Here is a 27,398-nt window from a genome sequence, read left to right on the forward strand (position 1 = left end):
GGATAGGATGGCCTGTTCCCTAGGATCCCCAACTCAGCTCTCCATTCACAGAACAGGATGGCCCCGTACCATGTGCCCCCAGAGACCTCCACTCACCCCTTCCCTCGATGGATTGACAGCAGTGCCCCCCCCAACTGTGCCCAGTGCCACCTGGCTTCTGGAGACTGCTGCTTATCCCTTTCCTCACTGGACAGGACAGCAGAGCCCACCCCCCGGTACCCAGTACCACATGCCCCCCAGGGGCCCCAGCTCACCCAGGCTGCCGGTGCAGAGGCAGTTGTGGGTCCGAGGCTGGGGCTTGGTCTGGTGGCTGTCAAGGATTTGCTGCACCAGCTGCTCCACTGAGAAGCCTGAGCTGCTGTTCCCATTGCTGCAGGTCCACTTGATACCATGGACTGCAGAGAGAGAGAGAGAGAGAGAGAGAGAGAGAGAGAGAGAGAGAGAGAGAGGAGGGGGAACAGAGGTGTGTCAGGGGCTGCTGGCGAAGGAAGGAGCTGTCCTGGGGATGGTATCAGGCTCTGAAAGCTCAGCATGTTGGAAGGCCAGTGCTGGGACCTATTTGGGAGGCCAAACTAGCCACCAGGGTCTCTGCTTTTTTAGGAGCTCTGAGCCCTTCCTTGCTCCCCCGCCTTTGCTGAACTGGGGAGAAGTTTGCCTAGAGTTTGGCTTCCATTTCTCCAAAGTCAAAGGCACTGGATGGCTCTTTGGGGAGGGGGTTCCCAAGAGGAGGTAAAAAATAAGCACAGGAGGAAGATGGGAAGTTTTGGGGGTTCCAGCATGTCCGCAGACTGTAAGGCTTTGTGCAGACTCACAGGGCAGAAGTGGGGGGGGGTTCAGTGAGCAGGAGGCCCCAGGAGCATGTGTGGAGGGGCTCTCCCCTACAGGGAGGAGACTCCAGCTTCTACCCTCTCCATACTTCTCTACTCTCAAGAGAATCGCAAGAGAAGCTGGAGCTGGGACAGGATTGATAGGTCCATGAGTGTAGGGACTCAGTCCTAGTTCTAATTGGTGGCCCACCATCTTTACAGCTGCTCCGGGTTTTGGCTCACTCCTGGGTGTCTGTGGTCCTTGGAGTTGGGGTGGAGAGCCCAGAAAGAGGTTCCCATCTGCCTGGCAGGGTGAAGCTGGATGGACCCCTAAGGCAAACGGACTTGCCCTGTTGAGTGTGTGGAGGAAGCAGATCCCACCAAGAGTGAGTTGAGCCCTGAGTGGGTGCACGACTCCACCCAATATTCTGGTGTCTCCGACAGTGAACCCACAGCACTGGGGCTCCAGGACGGAGGTGAGTGTGTGGGAGAAAAAGGCAGAGGGGTGGGTATCAAGCATGGGGACACCTGTAGGGCTCCGGAATGCAGCCATAGGGGGTGTCTAATCTACAGGACAGGGAGGAGTTGGGCCAGGCTCACATCTGGGTTTAAGGTAAGGGTTGTTGGATCTTGTTGTGTGAGTTCAAGGTGCATTAGTTTGCCTTTCTGAGCCTGCTTCCTTGTCTATAAAGTTAAAATGGGAATAGACTAGGGTGTGCCTCACCAGCTAGTCGGGTAGAAGACCCATCGGTATGCCTTCGTGCAAACTGAACAAAGAATAGCGCTGTCATAGCTGTTCATGATGAGGACAGTGATGATGGTGACATGGATGAAGCGGGAGGTGGTAGCAATGTCCCCGGATGTGGCTGAGGCCCACAGCGGTCTGTGACTGGGACAGAAGCTTCTTGGTAGTGAATCCACAGACAGTCCAGTCTTCTAAACCCGGTGTAGACCCCAAAGGTGGCTATTCGCCTCAAGCTGCTTTTCCTCATCACATCTATGGTGGGTTTTTAAAGAGAGGAAGCCAGGTCTGTGACTGTGCCCTGGCGGGCATTCTGCAAGGCTGTCTTCCTTTCAGGCTCCTCTTGCCCACATGACCAGGTGATGTTCACCTTCCTTGCCATTTACTCCTCTGGGGTCTTCAGGGACTTGCTTCCAGAATCTTCTGATGTCCTCAGTGAGTTCCAGCTTCTGGTGGCTCAGAGACGATGAGACTAGGTGGCCTTTGCTGCTAGTCTGCCCATCTGCCTCGCCTTGGAGATGTCCCTGCCTGCTCAGAGCGTTGTGGGGTGGTCCTGAGCAGCGAGATGATGGTCTTTGCAGTCCTTCCTTCTGCAGGCGTGGAGGGGGGGAGGAGGGAGCTCTGTTCTTGGCTCCCTGTGTGTGTGGCTGTGTTCTAGTGGGAATGGGAATCCCCACAGATCCAGGAGGCCTTAGATCTTGCTAATTAAACCCATTTGGGTTTCTTCTTTCTGAACATCATGTTCCTGGGATGTTTCCAGGAGCAGAAAGTAGGGCCCAGGCTAGGGGTTGCCATGCATCACCACAGCTGTGTCGTCTCCTTTTCAGATTGTCCTCTGTTTAGAGTCCCAGCATACAGGCTGGACAGCAGCAGGAGGGTCCTGGGCATGGGCCAGGCCTCTTACCTCTCCAGATTCATTTCACAGATGAGGAAACAGGCTCAGGGAGGGGAGACAACAGCACACATCATATCCAGGAGCCGGAGGGTACCACGGAGACTCTCCTTCTGCTCCCCAGAATGTGCAACAGCCTGTACCAGCTGCGTGTCCCCTCCTTGGTACCAACAACTTGACATTGTGGGGCTGAAGTGTTTCAGGCATGTTTTAAAGCTCCTACAGTGTGTGTGTGTGTGTGTGTATGTGTGTGTGTGGTGTGTGTGTGTACGTGTGTGTGTGTGTGTGTGAGTGTATGTGTGTACATGTGTGTGTGTACGTGTGTGTGTGAGTGTGTGTGTGTACATGTGTGTGTATATGTGTGTGTGTACGTGTGTGTGTGTGTGTGTGTGTGTGTGTGTGTGTGTGAGTGCATGTGTATGTATGTGTATATATGTGTGTAAGTGTGTGGGTGTCCTTAAATGCCACCACGATAGAACACATAACTCTGTCCTGACCCTAATCCAGCAGGGAGTGCAAGGCCAGGAAGGAAGGCCTTGCATTAGAGTATCTACTGTGGGAACCTTGAGCAGGCACCACTTGCCAAGCCAAGCCACATGCTCTTTGGGGACTCCCCCCCCCAACTTACTTCAATTTGGCTTCCTAGAGAAATGAGTGTTCTCAGGGAAACTCCACTGCCAGCTTCCAGTCACGTGTCAGCCTTAGATCACGCTTTGGATTGGATGGGCTTGTTAAGCGTCCGCAGGGCTGATGGCATCTGGAGTTTCTGACCAGCTCCCTACATGCCCACGCCTCCTCCAGCCCCCACTGCTGCAGACCCATCCTCTCTGCCTCTCGCTTCTTCCTTATGTTGTGAAAGTTATAAAATGAAAACCCAGCGAAGGGTGACAGATTGCAAGCAGCGAATTTCTGGATGCTTAATGCAAATCACCCAGTGTCTTGGTATCTCCAATATGCAGATTGCCCCCTCCTCCATGGGGGGGAGCCCCCTCCTTCAGGGTGGGGAGCTGTTAGTACTGAATATCAAATACTATCAAGACGGCTTTTAACATGTCATGCTCGGCTTCCCGACACGTAATGAATCAGCGGGAAAGGAGATTTCTACTGCGGAGGAAAAATGTGTTTTGAAAGGAAGGTTCATAAACGTATAGGGCACTTGCCACTCACCACTCCTGCCCAAGACCCACACCCACCCTATGATGGCAACAAAAGGAAACTCAGGAAGTGCCCTCGATCAAATGCAAGGTCACAGAGAGGAAAAGAAACGAATGGCCAGGGAAATAGCCCCACTGGCTCTGGGTCACATCCACCCCTCCTGGTCACTATTTGTTCCTCCTGGCTCGGGAGGATGCCCCAACTCAGACCTCAGACAGAGGGACCCTTTCTTCACTTTCCCATACACGGAGCCTGGGTAGTGGTCCCTGGGCTGGTCGAGGGGTAGAGGGGAACCTGAGTCCCCAGGGATAGGGAATGTTCGGGAGAGGGGCTAAAGCAGGCACAGAGTGGGTAAACTGACCCTAGTCCAGGCCTCCCCAGGACAGGAACAGCTGGGAAGATCACATTGACCTACAGGACGCAGATGCTGAGACCTTAAAGAACTCCATCTTGTGGCTTCCTACTGAGTGGCCTGGGGACCCCGGCTGCCTGCTGAGAGGCCGTGTGAGGACCTATGGCTGAGCTGCAGCTGGGGGTGACCTCACACCATTGCTGACCTGGCTTGTCAAGATATTCCCCCTAACCAGAACCGTGGCCCGACAGCTCCCCCACTACCAATACATGAAACCAATGAGAGCACATGGCTAAGCTCGGAGACCATCTTCCCAAGAGGCAGCCAGCTGCCATGAGGAGAGTGGTGGAGAAGGGGAGGAATGGGCTGATGAAGGCGGGAGACTTCATCTTGACACAGGCAACTGCCAGCCAAGGGCATTCTGGGTATGGCAGCTCCAGCCATGAGTTTCCCAGAGGAAGTGGAGTGCATGGGTCTCTCTGCCTGGGATGAACTGAATGGTGTTCCCCAAAGCTACACATGGAACCCCCCAACAAATCTTGAAGAAAGTCATTAATAGATGAGGTCATAGGCCCTCATGCCATAGGCAGACAGACCAGAAGTGCCTGTACACAAAGAGAAGCCATGTGAGGTCACAGCAAGAGCCAGAAAGAGGCCTCGCCAGAAGCCAACCTCAAAGTCACCTTGACCTTGGCCTTCCAGTCTCCAGAACTGGAAACAGCAAGTTTCCACTGTGTACACACCCTAGTCAGTGGTCCTCTGCTGCAGAGATGCCTGCAGCCTCTTTTCTGCTGTTATCCCAGGACACCGCAGGCTAGGGGAGGGGGCAGCATGGAGGAGCTGGGGGAGCAGGGAGGAGCTGGGAGGAACTAGGGAGCAGGGAGGAGCAAGGAGGAGCTGGGAGAGCAGGGGGAGCAGGGAGGAGCTGGGAGAACAGGGAGGAGCTGGGGGAGCAGGAGGAGTTGGGGAAACAGGGAGGAGCTGGGTAGCAGGGGGGAGCTGGGAGGAACTCAGGGAGCAGGAGGGAGCTGGGGGGAGCTGGGGGAACAGGGAGGAGTTGGGAGAGCAGGGAGACTAGGGAGGAGCTGGGGGAGCAGGAGAACAAGGAGAAAATGGGGGAGCACAGGACACCTGTCAGGTAGGTGCTCTTGGAGACCCCCCAGCAAGCAGAGGGAGGGGAGGAGGTCCTCATCAGGGCTGCAGATCCAGCCCTAGCCCAGGTGTAGCCTAAGAGGTGTATGTAGCGTGGCCTCCACGATGGCAGCCAGATGCCAGCATAGGGAAGCATGAAGAGAAGGTCTGTAGAGCGGGTGGACTTGCAGACGGACTTTACCAGGGATTTGGAAGTGGGGCTAAGGCCTCCATGACACGTGTGGCCCCTAGACCCACCTCCTCACTGGGGATTCCTGCCACCAAGGTGAGAGGATGTGTCTGTACGTCAGCAGATGCTCCTTCTGGCCCGATGGGCCCATGTTGTGGCCACACTTGTTGAAGGCTGCAAGGGAGGACGGTGCTCGGACTTGGAGCCCAAGGGAGGGCGGTGCTCGGACTTGGAGCCCAAGGGAGGACGGTGCTCGGACTTGGAGCCCAAGGGAGGACGGTGGCTCTTAGTTGCAGCTGCCCCTCCAGCAGCCTTAGTGTGGCTGCAGCTCCTTGCTCGTGTTCTCTGGAGGAGTTTTTCTGCCTCAGCTCTCTCATCTATAAATAGCCGTCATGACGCCTCCCTTGATTCCACTCCATTCCTCAAGGGACCTTAAGGACACAGCAGTAAGGGGGATTCCGATTTGGTGGTAGAGGGACAATTACCTCTGCTGTGATAACTCATTCCAGGGAGACTTGGGAAGGGACAGGACAGGGGAAGGAAGGAGAGGCCCTTCATCCCTGGTGGCCTGTTTCTGGAAGGCTTCCATCTCCATAGCGATGATGCATGCGCACCAGCGAGAATCCACATTGGCCCTTTTTTCCCCTCAGGAAGAGATAGATCCTTGGCACTGTGGCAAATAATGACAAGTGGCAGTGTCACAGTCCTGGTGTCTTTGTCCCGGGGTTGTTGGGTCGCCCCTCCCTTCCTCCTCTTCTGTCTGAGCTCATATGCACCCAGCACCGCCACAGGAGACCGCCACGGCAAGGGTGACTATTTGTTTAACTTGTTTTCCAAACCGGGTCACCTTGGACACAGAAAAGGTAAGCACTTATTCAGGGACCCTGGGCCACTCCCAGGCAAGCCTGGGCATGGGCCACCCTACTTCCCAGCCACGTGACAGAGCCAGCTGGAGAGGGAGCCCATTGCTGTGCCCAGCCTCCAGTGAATGAGAGCCCTTTTGGAATTCCTCGAGTTGTTGATGCTCGAAGGCTGTCACCATAGCAACAAGGTCAATGGGAACCGGCAGCCTGCGTAGGTTTAATTCTCACTGTATCCTTGTTGACAGGAATAAAGGCCCTGCTTCTGATTTCTTGGTTCAACCAGATGAAGTTTTCATTAGATTTAACTTCTCATATCCAGACACCCACGTGCTATTCAATTCTCCGTCTTGCCACCCTGCTCTCGTTCTCTCGGTACCCAGGACAAAGTTTCCGCAGATCTCATTTTGAGGAGCACGGCTGAGGTGGTGGGGGTGGTGGGGTGGCATGCATGCTGGCTGTGTGCAAGGATCCTCTGGCTGCACAGTCTCAGATGAGCTTGATGGCTGGGTCTCACTGTTGAGATGTGGGGTGTTAGGAACCCCCTTTTTTACTGGGATGCCTGGACTTCACGCCATGTCATCCCTCCCCAGGAGAAAGTCAGTGGCTGGGTTTTGGTGTCAGCTGTGGAGTGGAGAACTCACCCTGGCCATATTGCTTCAGGTGATGGTGAGGGGTCGGGAGTCCTAGGTCAGAAAATTTGGACCACAAGGGGACAGCACGGCCTTGGCGTCTGCATTTGGCCTCTAGGAAAACCTTAATGGCCCAGGCTGTCGGAAAGGCGGCTTTGGCTGAGGGCAGCTGCCTCCTGCAGCTTAGACTCTCCTCCTGATTGGATGGGGATTCTTCACAGCAGCAATGAATGCGCTAGAAACTCTGACTTACTGGCAGTGTCGGAAGCTCAACTTGGCAGGGAGAGGAGTCTCTATTGGTTCCATTACTTCAGACCTGGAGACACCAGCCCTTCTGCTGGAAGAGCCAGCAGGGACAGATGCAGGTGTAAACATCTGGGTATCCAGTCCTTCTGGGCCACTGGGATTTAGGGACAGGAGACCCCTTCCAGATGTCTAGATGGCCAGTTTCCTTTATGGGAAGCCTTCCTTTTTTTTCTTTCTTCTTTTGGTGCAGCCCTGGCTGTCCTGGAACTCCCTCTGTAGACTAGGCTGGCCCTGAGATGCTTCTGCCTCCTGAGTGCTGGGATTAAAAGCATGCACCACCACTGCCCAGCAGGAAGCCCTCTCTTAACTCCCAATTATGTGCTCCAAAGACCTTGATTCTTAAAAGAGATTTAAAATGCGGGGAGCTTAAGAATTCTACATTTCACTAGACTTTCTCTTCTAGTGAGCTGATCTAGTCAGAATCAGATCCTTGACAGTCAGGCCCAGGGCAGGGTTGAGAACACTTCACAAAAGTTGGCCCACCTGGAGAATGGGGAGGAGAAAGCCAGGGGAGACTTTTGGAGTAGCCTAGGGGTACAAGTGCCCAAGGAGCCCTGAGGGACAAACAGCTAGAGACAGGCAGAAAATCAGAAGCATTTCCCTTCTGGGGGACACATAGGCTCAATAGAGTCTAGTCTGTAGGGAAAAGAACATTTGCAAAACAAACCAAGATACACAGGCAAAGGGAAGCCAGCCTAAGGAACCCGCCTCTGTGCCAGGCTGGAAGATGACCAAGGTGTGGGAGGGCGAGGCGTTCCCAAGAGTATGGCTGGGCAGAGCAGGGCTCAGCCTATGTGAGGTTCCAGAGACAGTGGTTCCTAACCCAGGGACAACACAGTGTCCCAGGAATCCTCTCCAGGTCCTTTGGGACTATCTGCCTCCCCAGCCTCCCAGGTTCTGCAGTCACAGCAGGACACAAGACTTCTGCCCCTAAAGACAGAGCCGCTATTCTTGACCCCGGGCACAAAGATGGCCTTCCTTGTATTCGTAGGATCCATACTCAGGACTTTTCTTGAGTTCTAGTCACCAAGAGTTCGAGCAAGACTCCACTGTGTCAGCTGGGCCTGCTGACACAGGCCTGAAATTCAAGCAGCTCAGGAGGCGGAGATGGGATGACCACAAATTCAAGACTGGCCTGGGAAGAACTGGCGAAATCCTATCTCAAAACAGAACATGGGAAAGGGCTTGGCACTGTGGCTCAGTGGTTGTGCTTGCCCAGCATGGGTGAGGCCCTGGGTTTGCTCCCCAATCCCACGCTGTCCAAAGACCACACCTCATGCTGGCACCAAGACCCACACTGCCAGCTCAGAAAACGTCTTGGGTGGCAGTTCTTATTTCAGTCTAGGGAGACACCTCCATCCTGGATACCTAGGAATGAGGTCTCCATCTTCAGGACATCTTGATAAATCTCCAACTCTGCCTCCTTGCCATCCCAGGAGGTCCAAGGGTGAGGGTGCTGGCCCAGTTCTCCAGGGAAGAGTCCTGGCTTGGCCTCTCACTGCTGTCTGAGCCAGGCTAGAATTTCTAGAAAATACAGGCCTGGAAATTCCAGCGTGAGAATGGTAAATCACCCAGGGTCCTGTGTCTAGAAACCAGAACAAAGCATGGCAGCGCCCCAGAGCCTGCCTTCTGAGACCTGCCAGGGCCTTCAGTGGCTCACAGCCCCTGGCCCTGGCCACTCCCTGCTCAGTGCTCACTGTGCTATGCTTGTCTGCTCCAGTCCCTAGACACAGCAGCCTGGGCACTCAAGCTTACACCTGACTTACGGGCCCCTCACTCCTATCCCGGAGAGCTTTCTCCACTGCAGGGACACTGGGTGAAGCCTAAATCCTTCCTAGCAATAGTCCACCTGAGGCTGAGTCCTGACTCTCTGCTCTTCTCACGGCCACACCTGCAGCCAGTGGGCTGTTGCTTCGCCACTTCTAAGGCCAGCCACCCTCTGTCCCCAGGCTCTGCTCAGACAATCCCCGCAGGGAGGCTAGGTACGTCCTGGAGGCGCGCTGCTGCTACTGGACACCAGGTGGCGCTAACTGACCAGGAACCAGCCCAGAAGGCCCAAGAAAGGAGCGCCTGCCTTTGTTGATTTTGTTTCTTGATATTCCATAATCACCAGGATTACAATCTAAGCAAAAAAGCAAAACATACAAACGCAGCCCACCCCCACCGAATCTGTCTTTGTTTGAAAAAAATCATGAGAAAACAAGATACTTTGAACATAGACCCCGAGGCTCAGACGTTGGCACCAGTGAGCTCCCTGAAACAGGTGGGAAGAGCCCCTGGGACTGGGGGATCTGGTGGCTGAGAAGCTGGGTGAGGAGTCCCCCGGAAAGGCAGGTACCCCTAAATACTGCCCTGCCTCTCCTTTGCCTCTGAAGCCATGCTTCACAATGTGGGGTCCCTGCTTGCGCTCTCCCTAGCCTATGCGGGCTGCCCTGGGGCCGGAAAAGGCCCTTGTTGAGTGTGCCCTGAAGGGCTGAGACATGGCTTCTGGCACCATTTCTAGTAAAGATCAAAGAATCAAGGCACCCGAGGACTGCCAGGAGCAATAAAAGCACCCCGAACTCTTACTCACTATGGACGTCACCCTCTGCATACAGTGGCCTTCACCCCCCAGTCAACATGGTCTCCTCCCACACTCCCCAGGGCCTCTACCTCATACACATTATGGTTTCTCTCCCCCTCATGCCTCAACACGGCCCCCAGTCTCCTCATTCTCCGTGTGGTCTGCATCCGCCCACACTCAGCATGGTTTTCATTTCTACCCCTAACATGGCCTCTACCCCGCATCAACACAATGTCCATTCCTTCCAGTTCAATATGGCCTTCATTCCTGTAAGTTCAACATGGCCTCCACCCCACACTCCACATGGATGACCTCGCCCCATGCTCACATGGCTCCTATTTCCCCACATGAAACACGGCCTTCTGTACCTTCAGCTCAGCCTCTGACCCCAGTCAGTGACCGTCATGCCAGCACGACATCGGGCACTGCCTCACCTGCCTCCGTTTTGCTGTCCCACACAGACGGCCTGGGACACCCTGTGGCCTTCTACACTGCCCTACAGGCTGGTGGCCTGGGGCCCCTAGAACACGAGGTCCCCCTTTATCTGTCCCATTTACACTCCCGTGATGCCGTCTGGGTAGGTTTGATGTGGGTTCCCTGAGGGATGGATGCCTGGGCTTCCTCCTGCCTGGCCTCTTCACAAAGCCCAGTGCAGCCTGGAGCTTGGTGGTCCAATCCAGCTGGAAGGAGACAGGAGATGTCCAGGGGGCCCTTGGGGGCCCTTGCTGGGCACACAGGGGTTTGAGCTAAGGGTTTGGCCTTCAGAGGGTGCTGTGCTGGCCTTTTGACTGGTTGTCCTCCTAACTGCGGTCAGTACACTAATCATTTGACATCTGCGATGTCATTTCAGGGCCACAGGGACCTGAGGAGGCAGGGCCCATTGTCATCCCTTCCCAGGAAAGGGAGCATGGCTGCTCAGAAACTCAGATGTCCTGGTCAAGTCTCCGAAAGGGGAAGTTGGCTCCTTACAGATCAGCACCTCCCATGCTTAACTTCCTGCCTCCATCTGCTGGAAATCCTTTTACATGGCTCCCCTTGCCATCATGGCCACCCAAAAGCCACAGAGCCACTTCTCAGGTGCATGTCCTCTGGCTGGTGTACCAGAGTGCCCTTGGCCTTGACTCCTAGGCCAGGAAGTGGGGTTATTTCAGGAGAAAGTTTCAGAGGTCAAGGGGTCAGGAAACAAAGCCTTGCCCTTACTAAGCTCAGGGGTATGTCCCAGTTGATGTATGTCCAAGGTGGCAAGCATGCCGTGTACATGTGGGATCCTATGTGTACAGGTCTGCATGGCATTATGGGACATGCAGGAGCAGTGAGAGTATGAGGTGGCTGCTGTCCCAGGCTAGGTTGTCTTTCCAGGCAACTTTGCTACTTGGCCTTTTTTTTTTTGTAGTCAAAGATACCTGCCATGGCCATCTCTGGGCCCAGAGTGACATGGTGGGGTTCCCAGAAGACAATTGGGCAGAACCAAAGTTAGCTGGCTGAACAGTGGAACCAACTAATGCTCTCTGGGGTGGTGGAGGTCTGCAGAAAGCTCAGAAAGCTTGCCTGTCTTTGCAAGGACATCTGGCCATCCAGGATGCTCCAAAAGGAGCCCCAAGGTAAGGACAGCTGGGCATGGTTGTGCTTAGGGAAGGACTGGGACCCTCATAAAAGCCCTGCCCATCACTCTGGCTGCCACAGCTCCACAGACTGCTAGTCTGGGAGAGGTTGGCATACTCTTTCTGGATGGGCAGCCAGGAAGTGGGACAGGGCAGAAAGCCATGGGTGTGCCCTCTGGGAACCAGTTTTATCTGGCTTTCCAATGGGTCACAGAAACTGAGAGCACAGAATTTGGGCCGTGGTGGTGGTGGCTTTGGGCCACTGAACAAATTTTCCTGGCAAGCTGGAAGGCTCAAGAGCCAGAGCCTTGCCTGCGGTCCAGCCCTCCACTCAAAAGCATCCCTCAGAAGAGCTGTAAGGGAGTAGACCCCAGGATGTGACAGACTGTATGCAGATGAGTTCCATCCTCTCCCCTGCAGACAGGACCCCAGACAGTCATCCCCAGACTTTGGCCTGAGATGAGCAGCTCTGCAGACAGTAAGCCAGCAAAGCTGAGGCTCACAGGGTCCTCACACATGCTTCACACACAGAAACTCATTACTCCAAATGTGCCTAGCAAACCACCATACTGCCTCAGATGCCTCTCCAACCAGGGGTGATTACAGGACAATAACACATGAGGAGAAATGGTGCATGTTATTTTGGGGCTCCACCCTTAAAGGGAAGAGGCTTGTTCTCCATTTTTCTTTTGTTGATCAGAATGCAGCTGTGATAGCAAGAGCTGGAGCAGCCATCTTTAATCTGTAAAAGTGGGCAGCACCCTAAATATGGCAGAACCTCCAGCTGGAAGGAGCCGCAGTGGCTGACTTCAGACACTGGGGACTGCCGTGTCAACTCTGGACTGTGAAATTTGTAAAAGTGAAAGAGAAATATGTTTCTTTTCTATTTAAGCCACTGTTATTTGGCAAGGAGGGATTACAAAAGCCAGGATGGCTCTTCGGAAGCCTGTTGGGAATTCAATCAGACATCTTAATTTTCCCTCTGTGTTTATTCTTTATGTGCGGACTCCTCAGACTGCAGGTGAAGGGAAGGCCCCTTAGTCCAAAGAATCAGATGGCACAGGAGCCCCTCTCCTCCTTTGGGACAGGCGAGACAGAGACCGTGTGTGGACGGAGGCCTCATACCACCGATCAGTGTCATGTTCTGATTAAGCCGTTGACAAGTCTGATGGGCAGAGAGATTGGAAACATCAGGGCATCAAACAGGGAAGTCTTTGAAGGAAAGTGATTTATGGAGCTAATGTGTTTGGCTCCAGCATTCATGGCATGCCTGGTTCTGGAACCCATCTGATGGCTCCTTGGCTCTCAGCACACAGTGCTTTCCCCGAACACTGCTGGCTGGCACCTGTGTGCTGCTCAAGTGTGATCAGCAGCTAGGCACTTGTGGGGGCTGTTTCTGAGTGTCAGTTCCCAGGCAGGGCCTGCCTGCAGAGCAAGCCCAGGACAGGCACTCACAGTTCGCTGAGGGCTGTGGCCTCTTGGTCTCCTTCTTGTGAAGGTTTTAGACAACTTCCTTGATGCACTACAGGCTGTGAACAAGCCTTCACCGTTCCTTCCAGTGAAACCTTAGGAGCCAAGTCAAGTCTTCTTTTTGCCCCCTGGAATCCAGGAGCCTGAGCCTCCTGCCTGGCTGAGGTAGCACCCTCGCACAGGGTGTCAGGGAGCAGGGCTTCACGTAGAAGCTGTCGGTGAGCACTTAGCGATGAAGCCCTGGGCAGAGACCCTGAGCAGAAGGGTCTGCTTGGCAGACATGGCTTTCCCTTGTAGTATGTCCCAGGTGTGTTTCTGGCACGCACAGTCTCTGACTCTTCTGCCAGGACCCAGTCATCTGCTCCAGGTGGACTGGCTAGAGCCTTTCATCGGCAAACAGGCCCTAATTTGCCAATGGCACATGTTGGGAAGAACTCTTTCCAGTGACCCAGAAGGACAAATGTGACAGTTCCAGAGGGGAGAAGCAGTGTGCCCTGCTTCCTGGACTTCCTTAGACAGAGCACTGGGGTGTGGACCAGGGGCGGGATTAGACAGAGCACTGAGGTGTGGACCAGGGGCGGGACTAGACAGAGCACTGAGGTGTAGACCAGGGGCAGGACTAGACAGAGCACTGAGGTGTGGACCAGGGGCGGGATTAGACAGAACACAGGTGTGGACCAGGGGCGGGAGCATTTGGACTCTTGCCACCCTTTCAAGTCAAGAGTCCACCCTAGGGTCTTTACTCTGGAAGTGACCACCAAGTGCCAGGAAGAAGGCAAGAGGGGCACAGACATCATGAGTCTCAAAGGCATAGCTGGTCACCGCACCAGAGGGCCGAGGCTGAGCCCCAGAGTGACTGACAGCCCATCTCCCTGACCTATGCAATCTGCTGTCTAGACAGAAGACAGAAGACAGTTTTAGGGAGCTAGTCCACTGTCTTCTCAGATGCTGGCTCTCTGAATCAAGCCAAGGGTTAATTCTAGGTTCTGTTCACTGGCTTCTGTGAATGACAGGCAGCCAGAACCAAATTCCAGCTTCAAGGTGGCCGGCCACAGAAGCAGGACAGTGGTTAGTCTCCCGAGTCCCAGCTCTGGCTCCTTCTACTGTCTGGCCAGGTGGCATCAGAGTGTGTATTGGGCAGAGTCCCTGCCCCAGCTAATCCAAGGCACTGCCTAGGAGAAAGGACAAATGGCCAGGGGCCCATGTGGGGTTGAGTAGGACAAGTGTCTGTGATTGTTGGCATCCCTGGAGGCCTTCTGGTCCCTGAATTAGAAGTAGGGCCCATCTGGAAGCCGGGAACCTAAGAACCAGGACTGCTGACCCTGAGATGAGAGGGCACACGTGGGCAGCCTTCTCTCCCAGAGCCTGGATATTGGGGGCTGTGGTCTGTTGTCCAGTGTCCTGCAGACACTGGACTAAAGCCAGGACAGGTGCTTTCTGCTTACACCCCAAAGCGTTTCTGAGCACTCACTGGGTGCCAGGGCTACCCATGCTTCCTTGCTCTGCAGAATTAGGAAGAGGTTGTGTTGCCCCTCTGGGCTTATTTCTGTCTGCCGCTCCTTGGAGTATGGGTTTTGAGGAGACCAGGGGGCCTTAGGGCATGTGCTCCTAGGGGGAGGGGTTGTATACAAGCTGAGTTCAGGAACCTGAAGTGGGGTGAACAAGTGAAGTAAGGAGAGGCCAGACAGAGGAAAGAAAGACATGATGGCCACAAGGCCTCAGGATGGGGTCAGAGGTCTGAGGTGGGGGCCTGAGGAGGAGGCACTGCCCGCCACTGGCAGGAGGGCCACACCAGTGGCTTCAGGCCAGGGCGGACATAGTTGGAGTTGCAGCCAAGGATGACTCCTGAATCCTGAAGGCTCCTGGGCCACTTGTGGTACCAGAGACAGTTTGGCTAAGCTCAGGAGGTCAGCCCAGAGGATGCTCTGTCCTGAGACCCAGCCCCACAGTGGACTCTTTGGGTCTTCCTCCACTACAGAACATTCTGTCCCTAGTAACCCAGATGCTGCAGAAAGCTGAGCTTTGCAGATGAAGTGAAATCAACTCAATCACTGGAAGCCGTTTGCCACTCAGGCTGGGCACTGTGGCAGCCCAGGGCCCGCAGCCTGCTGCCATGTCCAGAGCCAGCACAGGCAGCCAAGGGTAGGAGCGGGGCCAGCTCTACGAGCTCTTCTTCTGCTCCCTGCCCTGCCCCTCCTCCTCAGTCTCCCACCCTGCTCCTACGTGGGGCAGACACAATCGCTCTCTCTCAGCCTGCTCTGTCTCACGTCTCTGAGTCTTATTGTCTCCATCTATCTTATGAGTCTAAGATACGTGCATGTCAGGGTGGGTACATGTGTATGGAGGTCATAGGACGGCTTGGGATGGTGGTCCTCAGGTATTCCCCACCGTTTTGTTTAAGGCAGAGTCTCTCATTGGCCTGGAACTTCACCGGGCAGGCTAGGCTAGCTGGCTGAAGAGCTTCCGGAGACCCACCTGTCTTCACCTCTCATCTCACCGTGACCTCTGCTGTGCCTGGATTTTTACATGAATGCCAGGGATCTGATTCCAGACTCTTATGCTTGTACGGCAGCACTCTACAGATTAAGCCATCTCCTGAGCTTGGGTCTGAGGGTTCGTGCCTTGATTGCAGCGTGCAAGCTTTTGAGGGTCAAGTGACTGTAGGCCCCTGAGGGAACGCCATTAAAGCTAAATTCAAAGTGTCACTGTGTCTGAGCAAATCAGGGTTCCATGCTGAGTCCCCAAGACCCACCTGGGCAATGCTGGCTGGGGCACAGGGAGGTACTCACACATGGGTTTCAGCTGCCCGATGAGCTCCTCCTTTGTCCATTTCGCCCACTCCTTCTTGTCAGTGTTGATGGAGCAGAGGATGGGCCCACAGGGCTTGCCACAGTCCTCGATGGCCGGCACATTCAGGTAGTGCACCAGGACGATGTCGGGGTTCTGTGGGGAGAGCAAACACTGGCAACATGAGGGCACAGCAGGTGTAGGTCACCCCCACACTGCCTGAATGGCACTGGCACTCTATGCTGGAACCAGGTGACGGCATATGAGACCATGCTAGGCACTTGCGGGATGCCAGCACCTTCCCTGGCCTCCATCTACCATGTGCCATTAAGTCTTCATTGGGACAACAGCCTTCATTGGGGAAGGCTGCTGGCTTTATCCAGGGCTCTCAGAGGCCAAATCACCCCAATGAGAGCCTCAGACCTACACTGTGGCTGATGAGCATGCAGCCAAGGACCTCAACTTTGAGATGGAACTGTGCATCCTGTGAGCATCAAGATTCCAGGCCAGCAGCTGTCTCACATTTCTCACCCTGGCTGCTTAATGAATGTTTCCGGGTCACAGTCACTGAGGTCACTAATATAGGCACCCAAGGGAAAAGCAGCTTCCAGGGCTTCAGATCTGCTTCTCCAGGCTTAGCCTCTGCCTGCAGCCTGGGACCATCCCCTGTATAAACAGCACATAGCACTTGTCACACTACCTCACCCAGCAGACACCCGTCACCGGGAATCTCAGACACTTCTTCAATCCACTTTAGAGCTTAAGAATGGAAAGGGCTGTTAGCCCAAAGACTTCAAGGACATTGGTTTCCAGAGGACTCTATTTAAATGGTCATGTGTGCCCCAGTAGATTCAATCCAGGCACACAAGCACACCCTTTTTGCCCCCAGTAGCTCTGATGGCGAAACCTGGGGTTTCTGAGCAGCTTTATTGTAAGAGGCTTTCAGACGGTCTTCTCCTCGACTCTTGAAGGAGAGGCTGCTTATTTGGTCACACCAGGCCTGACAAATGAGTTAAGAACAAGCATGGCAGGTCAGGTGTGGTGTTGAACACCTGTGATGTCAGTACTGAGCAGGAGGTGAAGCAGAAGGATCAGGTTCAAGGTCATATATGTAGCCAGTTCAAGGCCAGCCTGGGCATCAAAAGACCACGTCACAAGCAAACAATCACCAGTCAACTCGCCGATCCAGACCGATCCCTCCTTCCCACAAATGCTCCTGGACAAACTTGCTTAACCCTTCTGCCCTGGCCAGAAGGATTTCTCAAGCCACACTCTCTTGTAGCTTTCTAAGGAGACATCAAAACACTGAAGAAAACTGGAAAAGCCGTATGGTAGGCCCCCCCTGTGTCTGTTCTGTGGCCCCTACCCTCTCTTTTTCCCAAACTCAAGTCCCAGGAGTGGACAAGGCCCCCGGCAGAGGGAGGCCAAGTCCGTGGCTGCTGTCTTGGTTACATTCAGAGCAAGAGTAATAAATGAAAATATGAATCAATCAGCTCATTAATAAATAAAGACTCAAGACTATACCATGACCAGTGTAAGAAAGCAAACTGGCATAATTTAAAAAGATTTCCAATAAGGGTTGAAACATGGTTTTTTTTCCCCCTGCCAACGCTCAGTTAACCAGGAAATTAAATCAACATGAACAGGAGCCTTCTTGTTAATGGCAGCTTTTCTGGATTGTGGAAATCGCGCTCCTTAATAATAAAGATAATCCCTGCCACCGTGGGCCGATCCATTCTTTTTAGAGTATTTTCACAGTCATTATCTCATTTGGTGTCCACGCTAGCCAGGGAGGCGGGCAGGCCAGGCAGGGTACCCTCCCTCTGGAGAGGGGAGCTCTGTGAGGTTGCTTGCCCAGAGTTCTGTGCCTGGCGAGGGACCCACCTGGGCTGGAAGCCAGGGCTCTGACTTCAAACTCAGGTCCTGCCAAGACATCTGGTGGCTGCTTTTTGCTCAGCCTGACTGCTCCTCCTGCTCTTCACTTCACATTATTCTTGCAATATGCCTGCCAGGCGGTGGGCTGTGTGGGTCTGCCATGCCCACCGAATGGATGGGGTGGCTGAAGGGATACGGGGTGACTCTAGAATCCTAGTCCTGCTCACCCTGAAGCCAGGGCTTGAGTGAGGGTCCTTTCTGGAGCCTGGGTCCGGCTAGGCAGCAGAGCTGGCTGCTGAGCAAGAGGAGGAAAGATAAGAGGAAGGATCAAAGGTCAGCAGGAACCAGCTGGCCACCTGAGGCTTCCTCTGATCTCATCCCTGGAGGGAGCTTGGCTTAGCAGGAGGGAGCTGGAATGCCAAAATCCTGGGAGATGAAAAGCTGTGGCTTCTCTCCTGTCCCTACAGCCTGCTGAGCACAGGCTGGGTGCCTGAGGCAGCCTGTGATGACCCAGGGGAAATACAGTCTATTGCTTGTGAAGCCTGTGGACCCCAGCCTGCAGCCTGGACTTACTGCCCTCAGGCATTTGGAAAGTTGCCTGAGATTTGCCTGATGCCCTCTGTGCAACCAGCCTCCACTTATTCCTTCATGGCAGGTCCAGGATGCCCTCCTTCTCCAGGATGCCCTTCCGCAGGGGGACTTCCTAGTCCCTTGACTCTTAGTTTCCCAAGGTGTGGTGATTGGGCCCTCCTTCTCCAGGATGCCCTCCTAGTCCCTCGGTGGACTGATCAATTGACAAGCTGGTTGGTTGCTCTCATGTCTGGGTCTCTTCTCAGTCAAGGCCCTGGGATATTATAACGTCCTGGCAAAAACTCATTTCAGGTTTGGAGAAATGAAAACAGGTCAAATTATGACTCTGACTCTTCCCCTTTCCTGACTTGAGGTCTGCTGATGTCGGGCCCAGAAAGGGTAGGAAGCAATTCTGAATGTGGGCATTAACACACAAAGCTAATTTCTCTCTCTCTCTCTCTCTCTCTCTCTCTCTCTCTCTCTCTCTCTCTCTCTCTCTCTCATCCATCCATCTTTGAATCAGGGTCTCACACTATAGCCCATGCTGGCTCACTATAAAGCCTATGTTGGCCTCTGAGTTAGAGCGACTTTCCTACCTCAACCTCCTAAAGGGTTAGTCATAGGCATGAGTCACCATGGCCACCACCAAGCCTGGGTTTTCACTCTGAGTTGTAGCCACACTCTACTTCATAAATTCACAGAACCAGCAGCCGGTGGACTCACACCATTTACCACCAACTCAAGGGTTTTAGATCAACTCCCTTCTGGTAGCACATGCCCACCACAGGGTCTTTTGTCAGCCTGCCTTTCTGTATTGCTTTGATGCAATTAACAGGAAGCCCAGCCGCTGGCGGCCAAGAAGCTTGGCTTGCGTTTGGAAGAGGGAGAGGCAGGCAGTGCTGGGTCCCAGATTCCACCCCAGGGAGCCAGTGCTGGGGAATCCTTAGGGGAGTGTCAAGTTCCCACTTCGTGGCTTGGGCCAGTTTTAAGACATAGAGTGTTTTCAGAATTTGGGGGCACACATCTCTTCTTGACCACACTGTGGCTTTATTCATTAGCCATACAGTTTATGGGGTATTCTTGGCAGAACAGTATATACTCCTTAGCGTTCCAATGCATGAGTTTCATGGAATGCTCATTTCAATGTCAGAGCAGCCCACGTTCTGCCAGCTGTGATGTGGGCTGGGGTGGAGGGACAACTCTGGGATTTCCATGAAGTTAGAGGCTGCTCCTTAAAGTGAACATGACTTTGAAGCTGAGCCCCGAATGTCTTGGAATTCTGGTAGGGCTTTGAATGTCAGCATAAGAGGATCCCTATGGTTTGGTCTGTGACAGTGTTGGGGGAGCCAAAGTTGAGTCAGTCTGAGAGGTTCTCTAGTCTTCCGGAAAGAGCCACAGACTGGAGCTTCCTATCCTGACTCTTGGTGCTTGTGGCATCTCAACTACAAATGGAAGCAGGGCCCATCTCTCTCACTTGGGACTGTGGGTAGGAATCCTACCTGGCCTCTGAACGAAACCAAGCAGTATATGAATGGCCCAGAGCCCTGATATTCTCGGTAGCCACCGAAACCCAACCAAACCCAACCAAAGCCTGAAGTCCTTCTTTTTTTTTTTTTTCTAAAATATTTATTTTATTTTATGTTGATGGGTATTTTGCCTGCCTGCCCCCCCTCTCTCTCTGTATATCACATGCATGCCTGGTGCCATGGATCCTCTGGAACTGGAGTTACAGACAGTTGTGAGCTGCCATGTGGGTGCTGGGAATTAAACCTGGGTCCTCTAGAGAAGCACCCAGTGCTTCTAAACCCTGAGCCGTTTCTCCAGCCCCCCCTGAAGTCCTTCTTGAGAGGGTGAGCAGTGTTCAACTGTTAGCAGACAGGTCACCCGTGGGAAAGTCCTCGCTCCCACTGGCAGCTCAAGCCTGTCCCCATTTTCACAGACTCCTTGTGGTGGGTGTGGGGCACAGTGCTGGGTCTTTGGCTCTCTTTCCTCCCTCCCTCCCTCCCTGCTTGGTGGCCTTATCCTGACACAAACCTGAAGCTCCCAAGGATTCCTAGGCCCCTCTCCAGCAGGACTCCGTTCACTGTAGCCCGCCTGCCTGTTAGCCTGCATACAGCTCCTCTCCTGGCTTCAGAAATACTCCCAGGACCACGTGGCCAAAGCACACCTCTGTACTGCCACACCTGGCTCCTTCCAGGCTACACCCAGCGAGGAATGGCACCACTATGACCCCACCGAGTCCTCCGAAAGAGCAGCTGTCCTTCTCCTTCCTCCATACCCCTCTGTCACTGTCAACTCCGCCAGCTGTCCTTGCAGCCAGCCGGACCCTGGGTGACGACGTTTCCGTGGAATCGTTCACCACCTCCTGCTCCTACAATGCCTGCCCACATGCCTGCAAGGCTGGAGTCCAAACCTAATGGTGTGGGTGTGGGAAGGAAGCCCTTCCTTTTCTCGAGTCTCCTCACTTCCTTTTTCCGTTTCCTCAAACCATTCTTCTAACACAGTCAGGTACACTTTAATAACTTTGAGATGGCCGCTGGCCCTGAGACTAAATCGACACATACACTCCTGGTGTGGCAGCAAGCAGGACACCTTTCTCTCGTCTCCCACTCCCGAGACGCTGCTCATCCCCCCATCTGCCTATGCTGCTCTTGCTGGCTGATGTGAGCTGTACCTCAAGAAAGCACATACCTTTGGGGCACTTAGCCCTGAACAGGATGTCTCTATCAACCCCTCCCCTCAATGCTCAGGGATCTGCGTGAAGAGGAGGTGGAAAGATTGTAGGAGCAGGAGGTGGTGAATGATTCCACGGAAACATCGTCACCCAGAGACCACGGGGCTGATGCACAAATGAACTCACAGAGGCCGTGACACCACACACAGTACCAGACAAAATCCCAGGACAGAGAAGGGGAGTGGACACAGGCTCTCACCTGACCAAGAAGTCATTTGCAATTGATACCTGCTGGGAAAGGGAACTGCCAGAGGAAGCAGGTTCAGCAGGTTCAGGAGGAGGCCTTTTACTCACTCAGAGTTGCTGCCTTGGACTCCTGACTCCCTGACTCTCCAGACGGCCGCCTACCTGGTAGAGACTGCTTGCAGTTTGCTGTCTGCTCCCTGAATGATCTCCATGACTCTTCTCTTCCCCAGGTTCTTATGGCCCTGGCTGTGGTCAATGCCAACCCTCCTCCTGAGGTGGGGCTCCCATTTAGAAAGTTGCTGGGGATGATGTGGGCAAGGTGGGGGGTGGGTGGAAGAAATGGACATGGAACTGCTTTGAACACAGAAGTCCTCCCAGCTCCGCCCTCATGGAACTGTGTAGTGCCCACGGCCGAGGCTGGGAATGCAAGGGGCAGTGGTGGTGCTCACCAGCAACTCCTGTAACTCATGTCAACATGAAGAGGCTCTGCCACAAACCTCCAGCTGTGTGTGCTCTGTCACACCAGCAGCTGGCTAGGGGCTGGAAGGGACCAGCCGGCATGTGTGTTTTTTCTCTGAAAGAACCTCATCAGCTAAGGAAACACCGGCTTCCCTTGCAAAGTCCCAGCAAGGGAGGTCAGCTCATAGCAAAATGTGGGCCTGGAGGGCTGGACCTCAGGCCAGGCTTGTGGGAAAAGGTGGTACAGGGTAAGAGAGCAAAGGAGAGGAGGGGTACTCCCAAGCTTGGGACAGCCATGGGATGAGCAGAGACTTGAGGGGTCGATAAACTGCTCAGCCCTTTGAGGCTCCTCATCTGGTCCTCAAGTGAGCCACCTCTGTTTTCTGAGAGGTGAAGGGCAGGTTCAGGGCCCCACAGGGCTCACATGGCTGACCTCCCCGGTCATAGTTCCCTCCCTGCCACCAGCACTCACATTGAGGGCCTCTGCCGCAACCGATCAGAAGCGCTCAGTACTCAGCCCAGGGTGTCTGACAGGTTCCAGGGTGAGTTATGGGTGCAGGGGTGAACTAGTCCTGCACCAAGAGGACTCCGGTCATCAAGAGCAAGAGGCCTGGGTCTTCCACTTGGCCACTTCCGGTGTGAACTGGGTGCCAGGCATGGTCCTGCCCCCTGGGTGCATTTCTTCTGCCTCTGTGAGGAAGGAGGCTCGGAGCCGCACCCTTTGTGTAGAGCAGGAGGGCAGCGACGCAGGAAGTGGTTAAAAATGCAAAGAGCGGTTGGTTTTGATAAAGAAAAATGCAGCTGCAACATCTGTTTGACTCTTGTTTGCAGCTTCATCAACGCTAAGTGGTCAATAAATCAGAGTGGCATGGCGCTCCGTCTCTTCCGAGGCTCCGTCATTAATCTCATGCCAGTTCTCATGAAAAATGAAGGAGAAAGGCCGTGCGATAGTGAAAATGTATACATTACCCGGAAAGTCATAATAGCATGTAATAGTGCCGCACACCTCCCTGCTTGCCGCGGGGGCTGGAGGGGAGAACCCGAGAGGCAATGGCTGCGGGGAGGGGATGGAGCGAGTAAATCAGCATTGTTTGTGCCAAGAGCCTGTTCTGTGATCGCATCTGTCATATTAGCGCCATTTATGCAGATCTCGACGACCCTGCGAGCCTGATCTGAAGAGGCACAGCTTTCTGGACCTGGGATGCTTAATAAACAACCAGGATGGGAGCCCGTAAAACAAGAGCATGGAGCTGGCAGACAGAAGGACAGGATTTATTAGGAAATGGATAAATGACGGCAGCGGGCAGCTCAGGGCCTGGGGTGTCACCAGGCTGCGTGGGAGAGAGAAGTCCTGCCCATGCTGTAGCTGCCCCTGGCAGCCTGCCAGCTGTCCTCTGTGCTTGGAGTAATGGAATGGAGTGGGGTTGATGGTTCCAGAGGAAAGGAAGCTGGCTCTCTTAACACCCAGCAGGGCTGTCCAGCCCCCACGTCCCCCATAGAGGCCTGCTCATAGGCAGGATGGAGTTCAAGCAGGCCATAGGGCCAGAGCTGAGAGGACAGAAGAAAACTCTAGAACCCCACCTTCTGAGAAGGGCCAGGGATACAGCACCTGTTGCCTAGGTTCCCTAGGGTCTGCCAGTCCCTGGAGGATGCAGGCTCCTTTTTTTGTTCTCGCTTCCCGGTCACAAACCAGAAGGGACCCTCTCATGCTGCAGGGCATATAACTGCTACATTCTGTGATCCTCTCTGGGTGGCTGCTGGGTTCTGGGGGCAGAACTGTGCTGCTCCGGCCCGCCCGCCCGCCCGCCCTGTAGAAAATAAAGCAGTGCCTCTGTTTCCAGAGATGGCTTCTGAAGACAGCTTGGTCTTGCCTTCAAGCCTCAGCTTGCCTGGTTCAGTCCTCCAAGCAACAAAGGTGCTGAGCAATTGCTACCCAAGCCACAGGATGGAGAGTGTCTGAAGGACCGAGATTCCAGCCCACTCCAGCTAAATGCCCCATCCCCTCCCCTTCACTCTGCAGGGCTCCTCGAGACCCGACGGATGGTGAGAGGCTCTGCTCTCCTCTCAGCCTTAGTGTCCAGGGCTGATGCAGCCCAGTTACTATCACAGCCCAGAAGCAAAATCAGATGCTGGAGGCCCAGCTGGGTCCTGTGGGCTCCAGGAGCTGGTGAGGATAGAGATGGGGTTTAGTGCATCCTGTACCAGCCTGTGAGCTCAAGGCAGGGTCAGGCCTCAGCATCCTTGTATCTACATCAAGTACCTACAGTGATCAGGATGTGGTCTGTGTCAGGAAGAGTTTTGTAGGGAGGTCCTAGAAAGCTACAAGGGAACGTGAATTAGGCTTGAGCACCTGTAACTTGGGATGGGGCACAGATTGGGAAGGAGGCAGAGAGTAGGACCTGGAAGAGGGAGTCTGGTACCCCTGAGAATGGTAGGACTCTGTGGTCAACTGTCCTTCCTGGGAATCAGGTCCAGTATCATGTACTGAGTCCAGAATCATTATTGCAATGTGAGGAACAAGTTTCCCAGTCAGTGTCCTGCAGGGTTCGGGGAGCTTGGTGGATGGCCAGTAAGAGGCTGGGAGGTTCCCCTTGGGGTAGAGGCTCGCTGTCCCAGGAGCTCCCCACCCTGTCGCAGGGCTGCTCTCATTAAGTGATCACGTGCTCCGGCCGGCGCTGGGCCGGCAGCCCTTCCTGCTTTCGAGGGAGGCTGGGAGACTTAATTAGTTAATGTGGGTAAAGTGGCCTGAAGATGAAAAACCCTGGGTAATTGCTGAGCGCTGTTGCTGTTGTTATTACACAATTACCAGAATTTTCCAGTCACGGGAATCTAGTTAAACAATTCCCACCTGGTGTGGGGTTCTGGGATCCATGCCGGCAGAGGGTCTGGCCGACACTGCCTCCCTTGCTGGAAGGTAATGGTAATGGAAGAGAGATGCACGAATGTGGGGCACCAGGCCTGTGCGGGTCCTGGCACGTCCTGGGCACCACAAGGGCAGTTTGTCTCTGTTCCAAAGTGGACAAAACTATACATGCACAAAGGAGAGTCATAGGGTCCTGCCTGCATGGATTTTCCCCAAAAGTTCTGAAAGTTCTACTCAGTCTTCCAGAGGCCAAAATATCTAGGTGTATGCTGTTGGGGAGAACTTCCTGCTACACAGCTAGCCTTGGCTCTTTGGAGAGACACTCCAGATGGACAGATGGGAGCCATTTTGATCAGGCTACAGCTTATTAAAATCCTGGGCGACCCAGGAAAAAGTTGTCCTATCACATCTCTGTGCTTGCAACGACACTAAACTGTTACAGGTATCGGAGCTTGTGGGGGGTAGTTTTGGTAGGTAGAAGAGTGACAGACAGGGAAGGTGAGGCAAGACAGTGGCTGGGAGAGTGAACTGACTTTGCTTATGGACCGCCAGAGCCAGAGGACCTCAGTGGTTCACAGAAGGCGCTGGCTGAAGGTGGCTGCTGGGACCAGCAAGGATGCAGGCAGGAGACGGGGTGGAGACGGGATGGTGCATCACTGGAGAGGAAGCATTGAAGGCAGCCCTTGCTAAGGACGTTGGTCTGCAAAGGGGAGGGAGGGCAGTCCCTGGAAAACGGAGATAAGATTTTCTCTATTCAGAAACAAAGGGAGAAGGAGTGTGATTCCCATTTATTGATTTTTTTTGTAGGTCCTAAAGGAGACAAGAAAGTAGCTGAGTGCTTTGTCCCCTCACAATCCCAGAGCTAAGAAGAAAGGTGTCCCTGCACCCTGGACTTCTAGGAGGTCATTTCAGCACAAACAGGCTAACAGGGGACACAGGACTCATCGTACTGAAGGAAACGTGGGCTGAAAAACATCATTAGTTCCTGGATGCCTGTTCCCTAAGAAGCGTTAGGAGGAACTCAGGATATTTAAGTTGTCTCCCTCTGGACCCAGCCAAGGAGGCACCATGATGCTCTGTGTCCCCAGTGGGGAAGAATCCAGGGCTGAAAGAGTCAGCCAGTGTTCAGTGTCTGTCCGTTCATTTTCGGTTGCCAGGTGCCTGCCAGGGATGCAGGTGGCTTGTGCCCTGTGGTTGGCGGAGCCTGGGCTTGGACAGAATTGCTGGTTTGTGTCCTCTCTGCTTCCTGTTCTCACCTTGAACTGAGCCTTGATTTATTGGAGATCATTGTGGGGGCACCTCCATCAAGTCCGGGGATAAAAACCCATGGGCCTCTGTGAGGATACTTTGAAGGCCCACAGGGAGGAGTCCTTCCCAGGATAAGCAATGCTGGCCAAGCTGAGTCCAGGGGCAGGGCAGTCTGGTGAGCAGGTCACTGAGGGCTGCAGCCCCTGCTGCTCTGACATTTTTCCTTCTAGGAGTGAAACCCATGGGGTGTATGACCTCACCAGAAGCAAAGACGCCCCACCTGTTACTGCCTCATCTTTCTTGAATTTCCATCTCTCCTTGCTCCTGGGACTATATATCAACTCAAAACCACGGCCCTGGTAGACGTCACACAATCATCAGGTTGCCTCTAGGGGACCAATGTACTTTGGAGCATGCCTGGCCACCTCCCCGTGATATCTCTGGAAGAAGCTGGGCATGGTGTCACTGTCCCCATAGGCACTGGCTGTTATCAGCTGACCCCACTCAGGGCCATGACTGGGGCATCTAGTGTCCTGTGGTGTGCAGATTTTTTTTTTTTTAGGGAACTACCTCCTCTCCTTCACACAGGCCAGGGTGGTCAGGCTGAGCCTGCCATTTTCTAGCCCATAGAAACTGGTTTAGGAACAGGACCTCAAAGCCCACTGGAAGCCACCAGATCCCTGGACTTTGGCTGGGGCCCCAGGGCGGTAGGGACGCTTTTTCTACCTGGATTTAACTTGGGAGATGGGTCCCTGTGGATGATGCAAGAATGACTGAGAGTAATGGACTACTGAGAGTAATGGGAGAGTGAATGGACTCCTCACAGAGCTGGAGAACCCCAGTGGTTCATAGAAGCCCCTGGCCACCTCCCCGTGACGCTGCTGGAGCCTGTAAAGGTCTAGGCAGGAGAGGTGGAATGAAATGGCATCTGGGAAGGAGATGATGAGGGCTGTCTTCTGGAGCTACTGTCACCAGCACATGGAATGTAAGACCCCCCTAACAAACCTCCATGATGTTGATGGAGTCCCTGGATTCAGACGTGGCTGAAGCTAACACACCTTAAGATTGTTTGGAAATTTGAACCCTTACACACCCCTTCACACTGAAGTCAGCTCACGCTGAAATGTCTACTGTAGCCTAACTCTGAAAAGAGATCACTCCTCTCTGAGCCCACAGCTCTCTTTGTACCACTCTGCCTGGGTGGCGGCTGGGCAACCATCACCACCTTTTTACTGTGACTATTGTGGCCTACCATCACTGTGGACCTGTATGCTCCAGGGGCTGAGTGGTAGGTACGTCACAGGAAATGGCTGTTACTCCCCACAGTACCCTCAGGAGGTCTGATTGTGGGTTAGGGTCTCTGGACACACGGCTAACCTGAAGTGCAAAGAATTGCTGCTCTTGCCCAAGCCCCACCCTCGGAGCCCAGGTCTGTTGAAGGCTAGAGAAGTGTGTCCCAGATGGCGGAGTTGGTTTGAATCTGGGTTCTGAGGCTTCCTAGCTGTGGTCAGTCATGTCCCCGCACCTCAGTGTTCTTACCTACATAAGGGGGAGACGGCTCAGTCAGGCAAGCAATTGCCATTCAAGCTTGAGGACCTGAATTAAAGCCCCAGAACCCATGTTTTTTTTTTTAAAGTCATGGGGCTGGAGAGATGGTGCAGTGGTTAAAACCTTTGCTGCTCTTGCAGAAGATGCTGGTTCAGTTCCTAGCACACACGGTGGCTCCTAACCACCTGCAAGCCCAGTTTCAGGGGTTCTGATGCCTTTTCTGACTTCCACCAGGCACTGGTCATGCACACAGCACACAGACACACATGCAGGCAAAATGCTCACACACATAGAATAAAAGAAACACATGCTTAAAAAGCCAAGTGTGGTGTTATGAGGATAAAAGGAAACAGCATTGGATCAGGCCTTAGCATTTCAAATTGGGGACTCCTATATACCAGGCCTCCCAAAACAATATCAATTTGTCT

General features: G+C 53.8%; 1 protein-coding gene across 12 annotated transcripts in view; it reads right to left on the reverse strand.

Moving 5' to 3' along the window:
* Camta1 (calmodulin binding transcription activator 1) overlaps positions 1-27,398 on the reverse strand; it is an 852,116-nt gene that overhangs the window by 89,380 nt on the left and 735,338 nt on the right. For all 12 annotated transcript variants that reach the window (XM_028883112.2, XM_037203217.1, XM_028883109.2 and 9 more), the window contains 2 exons: positions 15,490-15,643; positions 255-395 (listed from right to left, as the gene is read on the reverse strand). In XM_028883112.2, the coding sequence (XP_028738945.2) occupies positions 255-395; positions 15,490-15,643 (295 nt within the window). The remainder of the gene's footprint in view (positions 1-254; positions 396-15,489; positions 15,644-27,398) is intronic.

Source organism: Peromyscus leucopus, chromosome 2 (genome assembly GCF_004664715.2).
Source record: "Peromyscus leucopus breed LL Stock chromosome 2, UCI_PerLeu_2.1, whole genome shotgun sequence".
Classification (NCBI taxonomy): domain Eukaryota; kingdom Metazoa; phylum Chordata; class Mammalia; order Rodentia; family Cricetidae; genus Peromyscus; species Peromyscus leucopus.